This window comes from Coregonus clupeaformis, chromosome 14 (genome assembly GCF_020615455.1).
Source record: "Coregonus clupeaformis isolate EN_2021a chromosome 14, ASM2061545v1, whole genome shotgun sequence".
Taxonomy (NCBI): Eukaryota; Metazoa; Chordata; class Actinopteri; order Salmoniformes; family Salmonidae; genus Coregonus; species Coregonus clupeaformis.
Window position 1 is genome coordinate 19,083,902 of NC_059205.1, and position 16,160 is coordinate 19,100,061.

The following is a 16,160-nucleotide window of genomic DNA, read 5'->3' on the forward strand; positions in this document are numbered from 1 at the left end:
ATGTCTCTGAGGGAAGTTTGAAGAAATTGCTGACTAGCGCTAGCGCAATTGCTAACTAGCATTAGCGCAATTAATGGAAGTCTATGGTTATCTGCTAGCATAATAGCAGATACCCATCCCACCTAGCAAAATGTCTTTGAAAAGACGACGATGTCCGACGTCCAATCTACGTTCTCTTTTGTTTGAAAGTGAAAGTTGAAAATATATTATTTTCAGGTTGTTGAAAATACGTATTTTACATGTCGTTGAAAAGACGACCATACAAAGACGTCCATCTACACTTAGTTTTGGTTGAACGTGAATGTCAAAAATACATTTTTCAGTTCATTGTTTCAATTAATTCAAAACACCTTAATTTCAATGTACTTGCAGCCTATAAACATGGACGCAGTATAAATGTTTTATATGAAAATCATACGTCACTCCAGTATTTACACACAGTATGTCTTTAAAACATTCAAGTGATATGTCTTTATTCCACTACTGAAGATTTCATATTTTGAACATCCACCTTGACAAAATATATATTTTTATTATTCCATGCTACACCATTAAGTGAATTATTGCCAATGCATATTAAGAAAGGGGTTTCGATTTAACATTTAATGTAACATTAATTATTGTAAAACATATATATATTTTGATTACATAAACATTTTGTAATCATCATTGTTTACGCAACCAACAGATTAAAAAATATATATTATATTGTTTACAAACAATGTAGTAAAACAAGCATATATTGTAGGTTGGACATTGTATCCTATTCTTACTCTTTTAATCAATGGCATGAACATATTGCAAAACCAATGAACAAATATGTGCAAAAGCCACACATATCTTGGTCCATCTTAGTATGAAAAACTGAATGTAGCTTCCACTATGTCAAAATTGTGCATGGTATGTAAGTTTAATATAATTTTTCAACCAATCCAGTGCATTTTTGTTGACAAATAAAATGTTGAAATCAAGAATACGTCAAAGGATTCAACTACTGAAAACTAAAAACAAACAAATGGATCAAACAAAGACAAACAGATCAATCCGACTTTTCAAGGCTGCTGAAGGCGTGGTAAACACCAACCCCGGCTCTACCAGGGGCATGCTTGAGTTGGTCTCCCACAGCTCTGTGTATGTTATGTTCTGTGGCCTTGCCGTTCTATTTCTTGACTGCCACTGCAACACAAAAATAGCATTTAGTTATATTATATAAAACACTCAAAGTAATGGATATGGAGCATCTATGGCCTCGGTTACACCCGGCACTTAAATGTGACTTCTGTCATCCGATCACTCCAAGTTGCTTTAGGTCTGGATGTACGAAAGTCACATTGTGCTCGCATTAGGTTCAGATCTGCCAGGATGGGCATTGTGTTCGGAACTTGACAGTCTGGACGCAAATCAGGCCACCGAATATGCATAAGCAATGTAAAGAGATGGGGTGAATAAGTGGTGAAAAGTACATTCTACACAAATTATTTTCATAATAACAAACAACAAATGTGTGTGGCTGAGGGGAAATAAACTTTAATACAGCCAAAAGGGTCGAGAAATTACCTGAATATCGGTGGACAATTTGCACTAATGTAAATTAACATAAATGATGGAACATATTCCCTTTTGCTTACGTGATGAACCGCTAAGGGGATATAAATATTTACCAGCTAAACCATGTGTGGCCTCTCACCTCTCTGGCTTTAGAAGTGTTCTTCCTAACCAGTCCCTCAACAGCGCTCAGACTGAGCTCCACCCTCACTGGGTCCTCAGAGGAGAGGAAGGCTGGGGAGAGATGGAGGGATGGAAGGATGAATGGCTCAATCATTCAACAAGTCAGTAAAATAAAGAGAGCGTTGATAAGCTTAAATGTCCATCTCCCACCCATTGAGAGACCTATATACTGTATCTTACCCTCTAGACAGTCTCGGTGGTAGCAAGGCGGGGCGGCTTGGCTCATCTCCTGGTCAGCTGACATATCGTAGGGGGTGAGCGAATCACACTGGCTCATACACACACAGAGGACAGGGACATAAAGCCTAGTAAATAGAACACGACTCCTAGTACAGAATGAATGACTGACTGCCCAGTTCACCATCAGTTCACCGTCTCACCTCATACTTGTATGGGAGCAGCAGCAGTTTATGGGTGACGACAAACTGGGCCTTTTTGTTCTTCAACACCAGGTTTCCCATGATCCTGGACAGAGTATCAGGCCTAGAGGAAAAATAAGACTTACATCATGAGAGAAAGATATGGGACAGACTTTTTTTGACACCTTTTGTTAACCTTTAGCTATCTCCCCTTCTTTACCTGTTGACAGCCTGCACCAGCCCAGTGAGCACACTCTCCAGCCAGCACTCCAGGATGTTCTCCAGCAGCTTCCAGCACACCCTCTGCCACACCATGTCTCCCGAGTGGCGCAGTGGTCTAAGGCACTGCATCGCAGTGCTAGCTGTGCCACTAGAGATCCTGGTTCGAGTCCAGGCTCTGTCGCAGCCGGCCGCGACCGGGAGACCCATGGGCGGCGCACAATTGGTCCAGCATCGTCCAAGGTAGGGGAGGGTTTGGCCGGCAGGGATGTGGGTTCATTTCCCACGGGGGGCCAGTATGAAAAAAATAAAAAAATAAATGTATGCAGTCGCTCTGGATAAGAGCGTCTGCTAAATGACTCAAATAAAAATGTAATGTCTGAGCGGTGCAGGAGGAGAAGTGAGGGGCCAGCACCTCAAACACTAACCTGGCAGAAAGAGACACAATTATGTAACTCTTCTGATGATACAATGGAAAAGCGTTGCAGTTGACAAACATCAATGCAGGAGGAACACATCATGTTGAATGCAGCCTTGCTTACCACTGTGTCCCTGAACACAGGCCTTACCCAGTGCATGGGCCACAAAAGTCAGAAAGCAGTCTTTTCCATCTGGTAACAACAGCGTATTGACAGTGAGTGACAGTCAAAGTTAAAACAGCCATGAATAGGCCTTTATTCAGAATGTACTATCCTACATTCAATAATTACCATCTTGTGCATTATATAAATTAGACATACAAACAGATGGATGGACACACAAACCTCTCAGAGCCTGCCAGGTTCTCTCCAGCACAGTCTAAGGATGTTTATAAAAGCTAATTAAATGCTTAGTCCCCCCCATAATCAAACAAGTATAATGGCAAAGTTCAGAGCTTGTCAGTGAAATATAAGCGAATGTAATCATTTTTTCCACATATAAACACGTTTCACTCTTGTATCGTATCATAACCTATGTATCTAGACACGTATCAGACCTTCCACCCTAGTGGATATATAGCGTTTTGGAATGAAAACTCTTAAAATGTATTTTATGTTTTAACATCAGCTATGCAAAAACCCAACTGTTACATGACATACCTTGTGTAACAGCCCACCAACCCGATGCTGATCTGTTAAAAACAGCAAAAATGTGCCTTGGCATGGCAACAGACTGTAAAAAAAAAAGAAAAGGCTGTTTAACAATTATGCAACTGGTATGACAATAATAATCACTAGCTACTCACCCCCATTCTCATTGAAGGGCTGTAGTGGAGCAGGTTGAGAGCTTCAAGTTCCTTGGTACACTGAAAATATTTGTCATGGGTCCTCAGATCCTCAAAAGGTTCTACAGCTGCACCATCGAGAGCATCCTGACTGGTTGCATCACTGCCTGGTATGGCAACTGCTCGGCCTCCGACCGCAAGGCACTACAGAGGGTAGTGTGTACGGTAGTGTGTCCAGGACCTCTATACCAGGCGGTGTCAGAGGAAGGCCCTAAAAATGGTCAAAGACTCCAGCCACCCTAGTCATAGACTGTTCTCTCTGCTACCGCACGGCAAGCGGTACCGGAGCGCCAAGTCTAGGTCCAAGAGGCTTCTAAACAGCTTCTACCCCCATGCCATAAGACTCCTGAACATCTAATCAAATGGCTACCCAGACTATTTGCATTTGATTTGCATTTATCCAGACCATTTTGATTTGATTGGATTTGATTACAGTTGTCACTCATAAAGTGAAGTGCATCACAGCCTAACAAAAATCTGGTAAGGAAAATGAACTGCTCTCTCATCTTTGAACTGCACTTGCCAGTGAGAGTGAGCACAGACACGCGCGCACACACGCACACACACTCTCCCGAGTGGCACAGTGGTCTGTGCCACTAGAGATCCTGGTTCGAATCCAGGCTCTGTCGTAGCCGGCCGCGACCGGGAGACCCATGGGGCGGCGCACAATTCGTCCAGGGTAGGGGAGGGAATGGCCGGCAGGGATGTAGCTCAGTTGGTAGAGAATGGCATTTGTGGGTTCAATTCCCACAGGGGGCCAGTATGAAAAATTAAATAATGTATGCACTAGATAAGTGTCTGCTAAATGACTAAAATGTAAAATGAGAAGCAAAAGTGGGACAGGCAGAAAGGGGGGAGGTTCAAAATACATTAGGACATGCTGAATCTTGATTTTGCTCCCTTAAAACATGCTTGACTAGCTAGCTAATACAAATGGTGCAGTAATGAAATGTATCATGGCAGAAAAGTGCATGCTATACACATCATTGGTGGTCACGCACCAGCAGCAGGAAAATTTAGCCAACTCATTGTCCTCATTCCCCCTTCTTAGCAGAATATTAGCGCCCCTCTTGTATGAGCTAGCTAGTTAGCTATGATAGTTGGATAGCTACAGCAAGCTAGTTACAGTGGCTTGCGAAAGTATTCACCCCCCCTTGGCATTTTTCCTATTTTGTTGCCTTACAACCTGGAATTAAAATGGATTTTTTGGGGGTTTGTATCATTTGATTTACACAACATGCATACCACTTTGAAGATGCAAAATATTTTTTGCCCATTCTTCAAGGCAAAACTGCTTCAGCTCCTTCAAGTTGGATGGGTTCCACTGGTGTACAGCAATCTTTAAGTCATACCACATATTCTCAATTGGATTGAGGTCTGGGCTTTGACTAGGCCATTCCAAGACATTTAAATGTTTCCCCTTAAACCACTCAGTGTTGCTTTAGCAGAATGCTTAGGGTTATTGTCCTGCTGGAAGGTGAACCTCCGTCCCAGTCTCAAATCTCTGGAAGACGGAAACAGGTTTCCCTCAAGAATATCCCTGTATTAAAAAATTGAAAGAATATGTCACCACAACAAACCTGCCAAGAGAGGGCCACCCACCTATGCAGCTCCTTCAGGGTTATCTTTGGTCTCTTTGTTGCCTCTGATTAATTTCCTCCTTGCCAGGTCCGTGAGTTTTGGTGGGTGGCCCTCTCTTGGCAGGTTTGTTGTGGTGACATATTCTTTCGATTTTTTAATAATGGATTTAATGGTGCAACCCTGATCTGTACTTTGTCCCTGACCTGTTGGGAGAGCTCTTTGGTCTTCATGGTGCCGCTTGCTTGGTGGTGCCCCTTGCTTAGTGGTGTTGCAGACTCTGGGGCCTTTCAGAACAGGTGTATATTTACTGAGATCATGTGGCACTTAGATTGCACACAGGTGGACTTTATTTAACTAATTATGTGACTTCTGAAGGTAATTGGTTGCACCAGATCTTATTTAGGGGCTTCATAGCAAAGGGGGTGAATACATACAGTGGGGAGAACAAGTATTTGATACACTGCTGATTTTGCAGGTTTTCCTACTTACAAAGCATGTAGAGGTCTGTAATTTTTATCATAGGTACACTTCAACTGTGAGAAACGGAATCTAAAACAAAAATCCAGAAAATCACATTGTATGATTTTTAAGTAATTAATTTGCATTTTATTGCATGACATAAGTATTTGATACATTAGAAAAGCAGAACTTAATATTTGGTACAGAAACCTTTGTTTGCAATTACAGAGATCATATGTTTCCTGTAGGTCTTGACCAGGTTTGCACACACTGCAGCAGGGATTTTGGCCCACTCCTCCATACAGACATTCTCCAGATCCTTCAGGTTTCGGGGCTGTCGCTGGGCAATACGGACTTTCAGCTCCCTCCAAAGATTTTCTATTATGTTCAGGTCTGGAGACTGGCTAGGCCACTCCAGGACCTTGAGATGCTTGTTACGGAGCCACTCCTTAGTTGCCCTGGCTGTGTGTTTCGGGTCGTTGTCATGCTGGAAGACCCAGCCACGACCCATCTTCAATGCTCTTACTGAGGGAAGGAGGTTGTTGGCCAAGATCTCGTGTTAAATGGCCCCATCCATCCTCCCCTCAATACGGTGCAGTCGTCCTGTCTCCTTTGCAGAAAAGCATCCCCAAAGAATGATGTTTCCACCTCTATGCTTCACGGTTGGGATGGTGTTCTTGGGGTTGTACTCATCCTTCTTCTTCCTCCAAACACGGCGAGTGGAGTTTAGACCAAAAAGCTCTATTTTTGTCTCATGAGACCACATGACCTTCTCCCATTCCTCCTCTGGATCATCCAGATGGTCATTGGCAAACTTCAGACGGGCCTGGACATGTGCTGGCTTGAGCAGGGGGACCTTGCGTGTGCTGCAGGATTTTAATCCATGACGGCGTAGTGTGTTACTAATGGTTTTCTTTGAGACTGTGGTCCCAGCTCTCTTCAGGTCATTGACCAGGTCCTGCCGTGTAGTTCTGGTCTGATCCCTCACCTTCCTCATGATAATTGATGCCCCACGAGGTGAGATCTTGCATGGAGCACCAGACCGAGGGTGATTGACCGTCATCTTCAACTTCTTCCATTTTCTAATAATTGCGCCAACAGTTGTTGCCTTCTCACCAAGCTGCTTGCCTATTGTCTTGTAGCCCATCCCAGCCTTGTGCAGGTCTACAATTTTATCCCTGATGTCCTTACACAGCTCTCTGGTCTTGGCCATTGTGGAGAGGTTGGAGTCTGTGATTGAGTGTGTGTACAGGTGTCTTTTATACAGGTAACGAGTTCAAACAGGTGCAGTTAATACAGGTAATGAGTGGAGAACAGGAGGGCTTCTTAAAGAAAAACTAACAGGTCTGTGAGAGCCGGAATTCTTACTGGTTGGTAGGTGATCAAATACTTATGTCATGCAATAAAATGCTTAAATTACTTAAAAATCATACAATGTGATTTTCTGGATTTTTTTTTTAGATTCCGTCTCTCACAGTTGAAGTGTACCTATGATAAAAATTACAGACCTCTACATGCTTTGTAAGTAGGAAAACCTGCAAAATCAGCAGTGTATCAAATACTTGTTCTCCCCACTGTATGCACGCACCACTTTTCCGTTATTTTTATAATTTTTTTATGTTTGAAACAAGTATTTTTTTTTATTTCACTTCACCAATTTGGACTATTTTGTGTATGTCCATTACATGAAATCCAAATAAAATCAATTTAAATTACAAGTTAAAATGCAACAAAATAGGAAAAACGGCAAGGGGGATGAATACATTTGCAAGGCACTGTAATTAGCCAACCAGCTAGCTATGCTTTCCCGCCTTGCTAACTAGTTAGTATCTGACTGTTGATAACGTTAACATTAGCTGCTAGAGAATTTTTTTTGTTTGCTAACGTTAGCTAGCTAATTAGCTACACGAGCACACACCAATGACTAATCACTAGCAGTAGCTAGCTAGCTAAATTTGGAAACTCATTGCCCTCAACCTCCCTTCTTAGTGGCTTATTAATCCCCTTTCTCATGAGCTATGATAGCTAGTTAGATCGCTAGTTAACCCATACAGCAAGCTAATTGGTTAGCAAATCAGTTAGCCATCCTTTCTCGACTTTTTACGTAAGCTAGCTAGCATCTGCAGGTATCCTGAGTAGCTAACGTTAGCCTAGAGTATAGCCTAGAGAATAATATTTTGTGACCTGAACCTGTTTAGAAAATGATTCTCACAAAAATGTCAACTTTTTGAAAGTCGCCACTCTCTGACTTCTGTGTGATCGTGAGAGGATGAAATGGCGCGAATGACTTGCTCACGTCTTTTGACCCCCAGCACTAGTGCAGTAAGTTATGTCACAGGAGCAAATTGCAGTAAAAATACCAAATTCAAATAAATTATGTTGTTAAATTGCAATTGTGTGTGATTATGGCCTGCAATTTGTACCAGAGTCCTCCTTACTAGCGGGAGGTGGGGGAGACATTGGTAGAGTGTCCTTCGCTCCCGCCTGCCCTTACCATCTTTAACAGAATTACGAGAAAAAAAATGCCCGACAGGCAGGGTCGAAGGACACTGTCTACCGGTGTCACCCCTGCCTCCCGCTAGCTACTCCGGTACACAGCAGGCGGGAAGCGATACTGTGTGCTAACTAGCTAGCTTGCTAGTTAGCGACAACGTGTACTAGCTAGCTTGCTAGTTAGGTAGCTAACTAGCTAGCACACATTGTCGTCCCCGCCTCCTGCTGTGTACTGGAGTCCTCCGTAGGACTAGCTGGCTAGCACACAGTGTCCTTCGCTCCCGCCTGCCGAACACCTGCCCTTTCCGTTGTTAACAGAACTGCGCGAAAACAGTGCCCAACAGGCGGGGGCAAAAAAATTGACCAACAGAAGTACAAAGAGGTGTTCCTGCAGATGCAGGAATGCCCTCATGCAGGAACGCCCTTCTCTTAAATTGTGCACCCATACAGACCATTGTCTGTCATATTCTGCCTATGTCAGAACATCTGACAACTTAACAAGCTAAATTTGAGTATTTTATTGTGGATACTTCCTATGAAGCCACCATAATTATATCAATATAGGCTATGCAATATATGATTATTTTTCGTGGTTCTCATGTTTTCAATGAGTACTGCAACTATACTAAACAAAAATATAAACTCAACATTTAAAGTGTTGGTCCCATGTTTCATGAGCTGAAATAAAAGATCCCAGAACTGTTCCATATGTACAAAAAGCTTATTTCTCTCATATTTTGTGCACAAATCTGTTTATATCCCTGTTAGTGAGCATTTCTCCTTTGCCAAGATAATCCATCCACTTGACAGGTGTGGCATATCAAGAAGCTGATTAAACAGCATGATCATGATGCTGGAGACAATAAAAGGCCACTCTAAAATTCCACAAGTTTTGGAGGAGCGTGCAATTGGCATGCTGACTGCAGGAATGTCCACCAGAGCTGTTGACAGAGAATTTAATGTTCATTTCTCTACCATAAGCAACCTCCAACGTCATTTTAGAGAATTTGGCAGTACTCACAACCGGCCTCACAACCACAGACCACATGTAACCACGCCAGCCCAGGACCTCCACATCCGGCTTCTTCACCTGCGGGATTGTCTGAGACAAGCTACCTGGACAGCTGATGAAACTGCAGAGTATTTCTGTCTGTAATATAGCCCTTTTGTGGGGAAAAACGAATTCCGATTGGCTGGTCCTGGCTCCCCCTCCCAGCCCAACCATGGCTGCGCCCCTGCCCAGTCATGTGAAATCCATAGATTAGGGCCTAATGAATTATTTCAATTGACTGATTTCCTTATATGAACTGTAACTCAGTAAAATCGTTGAAATTGTTGCATGTCGCGTTTATATTTTTGTTCAGTATATATAGTCAGGCTGATCTTCGGCTAACTTTGGACCAAAACGGGATGGACTGAACATAGCCCAATTTGGGATTACTATTTCAAGGCGAAATAACGGCCACGATGGACGGACCTGATATCGCCCATAATTCAACGTTGCGTGCTGAGTGGGATAGACTTCCAGTCATTGCGTTAATGATAGTTAGCGTTGGCTCACGAAACTACCTCCAACTTCCTTCATACTGGTCACAGAGACATAAAAATGGAATCCACGACTACATCCTACTCTGGTGAAGTAGATAAAGGGCCTCATTGCCAAAATTCCGAAGTATCCCGTTAAACATTATCATTATTTCAATGGGTTGGTCCAATGGATCAAACATGTTTATTATCAATACTATCAACAGGTAGCCAACGCTCTCAAGGAAGGTAGGCGAACAACAACAAAACCATTTGAAAAACCCTTAAGCTGCATAGCTATTTCTATGAAATATGTATCTACAGTATCTGTCTCTAGATATTTTCTACTTGACTGCATCCTCAGGGATTTGATACTTTTCCCAATGGAACACACAATCCAGGTCAGACTAAATTCATGGAAAAGGGTAAATATTTCAATAGTTCCTAAAGCTTCACCGTATTAAGTTGGTATAATGCACAGTTCTACACATGGTACCTATTGTATACTAAACCAGACCTGACTGTATTTCCATATACAGTTGAAGTCGGAAGTTTACATACACCTTAGCCAAATACATTTAAACTCAGTTTTTCACAATTCCTGACATTTTATCCTAGTAAAAATTCCCTGTCTTAAGTCAGCTATCATTCCCACTTTATTTTAAGAATGTGAAATGTCAGAATAATAGTAGCGAGAATGGTTTATTTCAGCTTTTATTACTTTCATCACATTCCCAGTGGGTCAGAAGTGTACATACACTCAATTAGTATTTGGTAGCATTGCCTTTAAATTGTTTAACTTGGGTCAAACGTTTTGGGTAGCCTTCCACAAGCTTCCCACAATAAATTGGGTGAATTTTGGCCCATTCCTCCTGACAGAGCTGGTATAACTGAGTCAGGTTTGTAGGCCTCCTTGCTCGCACACACTTTTTCAGTTCTGGCCACAAATGTTCTATAGGTTTGAGGTCAGGGCTTTGTGAAGACAACTCCAATACCTTGACTTTGTTGTCCTTAAGCCATTTTGCCACAACTTTGGAAGTATGCTTGGGGTCATTGTCCATTTGGAAGACCCATTTGCGACCAAGCTTTAACTTCCTGACTGATGTCTTGAGATGTTGCTTCAATATATCCACATAATTTTCCTTCCTCATGATGCCATCTATTTTGTGAAGTGCACCAGTCCGTCCTGCAGAAAAGCACCCCACAGCATGATGCTGCCACCCCCATGCTTCACGGTTGGGATGGTGTTCTTTGGCTTGCAAGCAGCCCCATTTTTCCTCCAAACATAACAATGTTCATTATGGCCAAACAGTTCTATTTTTGTTTCATCAGACCAGAGGACATTTCTCCAAAAAGTACAATCTTTGTCCCCATGTGCAGTTGCAAACCGTAGTCTTGCTTTTTTATGGCGGTTTTGGAGCAGTGGCTTCTTCCTTGCTGAGCGGCCTTTCAGATTATGTTGATATTGGACTCGTTTTATTGTGGATATAGATACTTTTGTACCTGTTTCCTCCAGCATCTTCACAAGGTCCTTTGCTGTTGTTCTGGGATTGATTTGCACCAAAGTACGTTCATCTCTAGGAGACAGAACGCGTCTCCTTCCTGAGCGGTATGACGGCTGCGTGGTCCCATGGTGTTTATACTTGCGTACTATTGTTTGTACAGATGAACGTGGTACCTTCAGGCGTTTGGAAATTGCTCCCAAGGATGCACCAGACTTGTGGAGGTCTACAATTTTCTTTTGATTTTCACATGATGTCAAGCAAAGAGGCACTGAGTTTGAAGGTAGGCCTTCAAATACAGCCACAGGTACATCTCTAATTGACTCAAATGGTGTCAATTAGCCTATCAGAAGCTTCTAAAGCCATGACATCATTTTCTGGAATTTTCCAAGCGGTTTAAAGGCACAGTCAACTTAGTGTATGTAAACTTCTGACCCACTGGATTTGTGATAGTGAATTATAAGTGAAATAATCTGTCTGTAAACAATTGTTGGAAAAATTACTTGTGTTATGCACAAAGTAGATGTCCTAACCGACTTGCCAAAACTATAGTTTGTTAACAAGACATTTGTGGAGTGGTTGAAGAACGAGATTTAATGACTCCAACCTAAGTGTATGTAAACTTCCGACTTCAACTGTAGATACTCGGGGTGAATCCTTATTTGAGCTTCACCATTCACTGCATTATTCACATTTTTGCATAAATCAGGATATCAATAGGAGATGTAATGTGAACATGTACAGTGCCTTCAGAAAGTATTCACACCCCTTCCACATTTTGTTGTGTTACAGCCTGAATTTTAAATGTATTAAATGTAGATTTTGTGTCACTGATCTACACACAATACCCCATAAAGTCAAAGTGGAATTTTGTTTGTAGAAATTAAAAAATTAAAAGATGAAATGTGTGTTGTCAATACGTATTCAACCCCTTTGTTATGGCAAGCCTAAATAAGTTCTGGAGTAAAAATGTGCTTAACAAATCGCATTATAAGTTCCATTGACTTATTCCATGTTCATTAATAGTGGTTAACATGATTTGTGAATGACTACCCCATTTCTCTACCCCACACATACAATTATCTGTAAGGTCCCTCAATCGAGTAGTGAATTTCAAACACAGATTTAACCACAAAAGACCAGGGAGGTTTTTCAATGCCTCGCAAAGAAGGGCACTGATAAAATAAAATAAAAAGCAGACGCTGAATTTCCCTTTGAGCATGGGGAAGTTATTAATTAGGCTTTGGATGGTGTATACAGCTGAAGTCGGAAGTATACATACACTTAGTTGACTGTGCCTTTAAACAACTTGGAAAATTCCAGTAAATAATGTCGTGGCTTTAGAAGCTTCTGATAGGCTAATTGACATCATTTGATTCAATTGGAGGTGTACATTTGGATGTATTTCAAGGCCTAGCTTCAAACTCAGTGCCTATTTGCTTGACATCATGGGAAAATCAAAAAAAATCAGCCAAAAACTCAGAAAAAAATGTGTAGACTGGTTTATCCTTAGGAGCAATTTCCAAATGCCTGAAGGTACCACATTCATCTGTACAAACAATAGTACACAGGTATAAACACCATGGGACCACGCAGCCGTCATACCGCTCAGTAAGGAGACGCGTTCTGTCTCCTAGAGATGAATGTACTTTGGTGCGAAAAGTGCAAATCAATCCCAGAACAACAGCAAAGGACCTTGTGAATATGCTGGAGGAAACAGGTACAAAAGTATCTATATCCACAGTAAAACGGATCCTATATCGACATAACCTGAAAGGCCGCTCAGCAAGGAAGAAGCCACTGCTCCAAAACCGCCATAAAAAAAGCCAGACTACAGTTTGCAACTGCACATGGGGACAAAGATCGTACTTTTTGGAGAAATGTCCTCTGGTCTGATTAAACAAAAATCAAACTCTTTGGCCATAATGACCATTGTTATGTTTGGAGGAAAAAGGGGGTAGCTTGCAAGCCGAAGAACACCATCCCAACCGTGAAGGACGGGGGTGGCAGCATCATGCTGTGGGGGTGCTTTGCTGCAGGAGGGACTGGTGCACTTCACAAAATAGATGGCATCATGAGGAAAGAAAATGATGTTGATATATTGAAACAACATCTCAAGGCTTCAGTCAGGTAATTAAAGATTGGTCGCAAATGGGTCTTCCAAATGGACAATGACCCCAAGCATACTTCCAAAGTTGTGGCAAAATGGCTTAAGGACAACAAAGTCAAGGTATTGGAGTGGCCATCACAAAGCCCTGACTTCAATTCTGTAGAAAATTTGTGGGCAGAACTGGAAAAGCGTGTGTGAGCAAGGAGGCCTACAAACCTGACTCAGTTACACCAGCTCTGTTAGGCGGAATGGGCCAAAATTCACCCAACTTTATTGTAGGAAACTTGTGGAAGGCTACCCGAAACGTTTGACCCAAGTTAAACAATTTAAAGGCACCGCTACCAAATATTAATTGAGTGTTTTAAACTTCTGACCCACTGGGAATGTGATGAAATAAATACAATCTGAAATAAATCATTCTCTCTACTATTATTCTGACATTTCACATTCTTAAATTAAAGTGGTGATCCTAACTGACCTAAGACAGGGAATTTTTACTAGGATTAAATGTCAGGAATTGTGAAAGACAGAGTTTAAATGTATTTGGCTAAGGTGTATGTAAACTTCCGACTTCAACACTAAATACACCAAGTCACTACAGAGATACCGCCGTCCTTCCTAACTCAGTTACCAGAGAGGAAGGAAACTGCTCAGGGATTTCACCATGAGGCCAATGGTGATTTTAAAACAGTTACAGAGTTTAATGGTTGTGATATGAGAAAACTGAGAATGGATCAATAACATTGTAGTTACTCCACAATACTAACCGAAATGACAGAGTGAAAAGAAAGAAGCCTGTACAGAAAATATTCAAAATCCTGCATTCTGTTTGCAAAAAGGAACTAAAGTAATACTGCAAAAAATGTGGCAAAGCAATTAAGTTTTTGTCCTGAATAGAAAGTGTTATGTTTGGGGCAAATCGAACACAACACATCACTTTATATGAAGCATGGTGGTGGCTGCATCATGTTATGGATATGCTTGTCATCGGCAAGGATAAAAATAAACGAAATACAGCTATAGGCACAGGCAAAATCCTAGAGGAAAACCTGGTTCAGTCTGCTTTTCAACAGACACTGGGAGACGAACTCACCTTTCAGCAGGACAATCTACATTGGAGGGCAAATCTACACTGGAGTTGCTTACCAAGACGACATTGAATGTTCCTGAGTGGCCTAGTTACAGTTTTAACTTAAAATTGGCTTGAAAATCTATGGCAAGACTTGAAAATGGCTGTCTAGCAACGATCAACAATCAACTTGACAGACTTTGAATAATTTTAAGAATAATGGGCAAATATTGTACAATCCAGGTGTGCAAAGCTCTTAGAGACTTACTCAAAATGATTCACAGCTCTAATCGCCATTAAAGGTGCTTCTACAAAGTATTCACTCAGGGGTGTGAATCCTTATGTAAATTAGATATTTATGTATTTCATTTTCAATAAAAGCAAAAATGTCTATAAACATGTTCACTGTCATTATGGGGTATTGTGTGTAGATGGGTGAGATTAGTATTTTATTTAATTCATTTTGAATTCAGGCTGTAACGCAACAAAATGTGGAATAAGTTAAGGGGTATGAATACTTTCTGAACGCACTGTATGTCACATGCAGATCTTAAGCATGGATTCTGCCCTCAATAGACAAGGTAGGCCTATTAGAAACAGAAGTCTACATGGGATTGATGAAAGCTTTATCATTGAGTTCATTACTCTGATGATTACCAGCAGTATCTTACAATCTAATCATAACATACGGTAGGTGACCGCACACTCCTGTCATTAATTTCACAGGACGACATATCCATTACATCTGTTCCATGGCAATAACACTTTCTGATTCTATAAAATAAAACGTATTAGTCCTACCATATTAAGTGAATGACTAGGCTAGGCCTAACAGTATGGTCCCAGACAGGCTCAATCAGCCTCCATTTTAAAACTGGAACTGTATATTTGTGTGATTTCTCAGAAAAGGGAAGCCTCACAGATGGAGTGTGAAGGTTGCATTGGTAGATGTAAGGAATGTCACAGTGCGTTAGACTGACAAGGGTCACCCAGTTCACCAAGGAAGCTGAACCTTGGTGGTGATGCACTCTGGGCAGGTCACATGAGTAGAACCCTCAAGGCGGAAGGGAAGGAAACCATGTTAGGTGCTGTTCAACTTAGTGGGACGTTCTTGTAAGGAATAGATGTGGGGATCAATTATTTCCTGGCCTCACAGTTCTCTCTCTCTTGTAAACACTTACTGATATTACACACACACACCACCATATGGTGTACACACATGCACACACATTAGAATATCCTTGGTAGTATGGAGTATATACTCTTTCAATTCTTTCTCCTCCATTCCACCACAGTTCACCTTTTTTCCCTTCCCCCGCCATGACTATGCTACATCTACCTTAATGTATGGAATGTCTTGCCTCCAACCACTCAGCATGATAAAGCTTTGACTGTTCACTTTATGGGCATACACATTCAAGCCCCAAACACTCAGGCTTGGCACTTCCCAGAGAATCAATCTCTCTTCTTTCAAACACAAACACCCCCACACATCTGATTTCACCCTCTCTGCTGAGTGTGTTTCCCAGTACTCGTCCCTCCATCTCTCTCTCACACACACAGGGTCACAAACGTCCGTCTGTTTGCTGCTGATTCGGACAGAAAGCACCCTCTGTAACCTCCTGACTCCCTCTACCCAGAAAACATGTGGCGGGAAGAGGGAAGCACCCTTCACCAACTGAACACCCATCCTGCCCTCTACTCCAACAGCTGGAGGGAGGAAAAAGCCTACTGAATAGGTTGACTTCAGTGTTGCTCGAGCGATTTAAAGAGATCAACATGTTTATGAAATAGGGTGGAAATTAAGTTATTTGTTGAGGTTTGTGGAGGGCTGAAAAAGGAGAGGTCTGTT

General features: G+C 41.7%; 1 protein-coding gene across 1 annotated transcript; it reads right to left on the reverse strand.

Annotated features, from left to right (window-relative positions):
• Positions 1-757: 757 nt before the first annotated feature.
• On the reverse strand, positions 758-2,006 carry LOC121581614 (telomere length regulation protein TEL2 homolog). Its single transcript, XM_041897107.1, has 3 exons — positions 1,909-2,006; positions 1,688-1,779; positions 758-1,176 (listed from the first exon to the last, which is right to left on the reverse strand). Exons 1-3 carry the CDS (start codon positions 2,003-2,005, stop codon positions 1,021-1,023), a joined length of 345 nt encoding a protein of 114 aa, XP_041753041.1. The 5' UTR covers position 2,006; the 3' UTR covers positions 758-1,020.
• Between the last annotated feature and the right edge of the window lie 14,154 nt (positions 2,007-16,160).

What these genes read in the sequence shown, in the direction of transcription:
- LOC121581614 (XM_041897107.1), bottom strand. Translation starts at nt 2,005, where the DNA reads ATGAGCCAGTGTGATTCGCTCACCCCCTACGATATGTCAGCTGACCAG. An exon ending in CCACCGAGACTGTCTAGAGG is followed by an intron (nt 1,780 to 1,908) that starts GTAAGATACAGT and finishes ATCTCTCCCCAG; the next exon opens with CCTTCCTCTCCTCTGAGGAC. An exon ending in ACACTTCTAAAGCCAGAGAG is followed by an intron (nt 1,177 to 1,687) that starts GTGAGAGGCCAC and finishes TTTGTGTTGCAG; the next exon opens with TGGCAGTCAAGAAATAGAAC.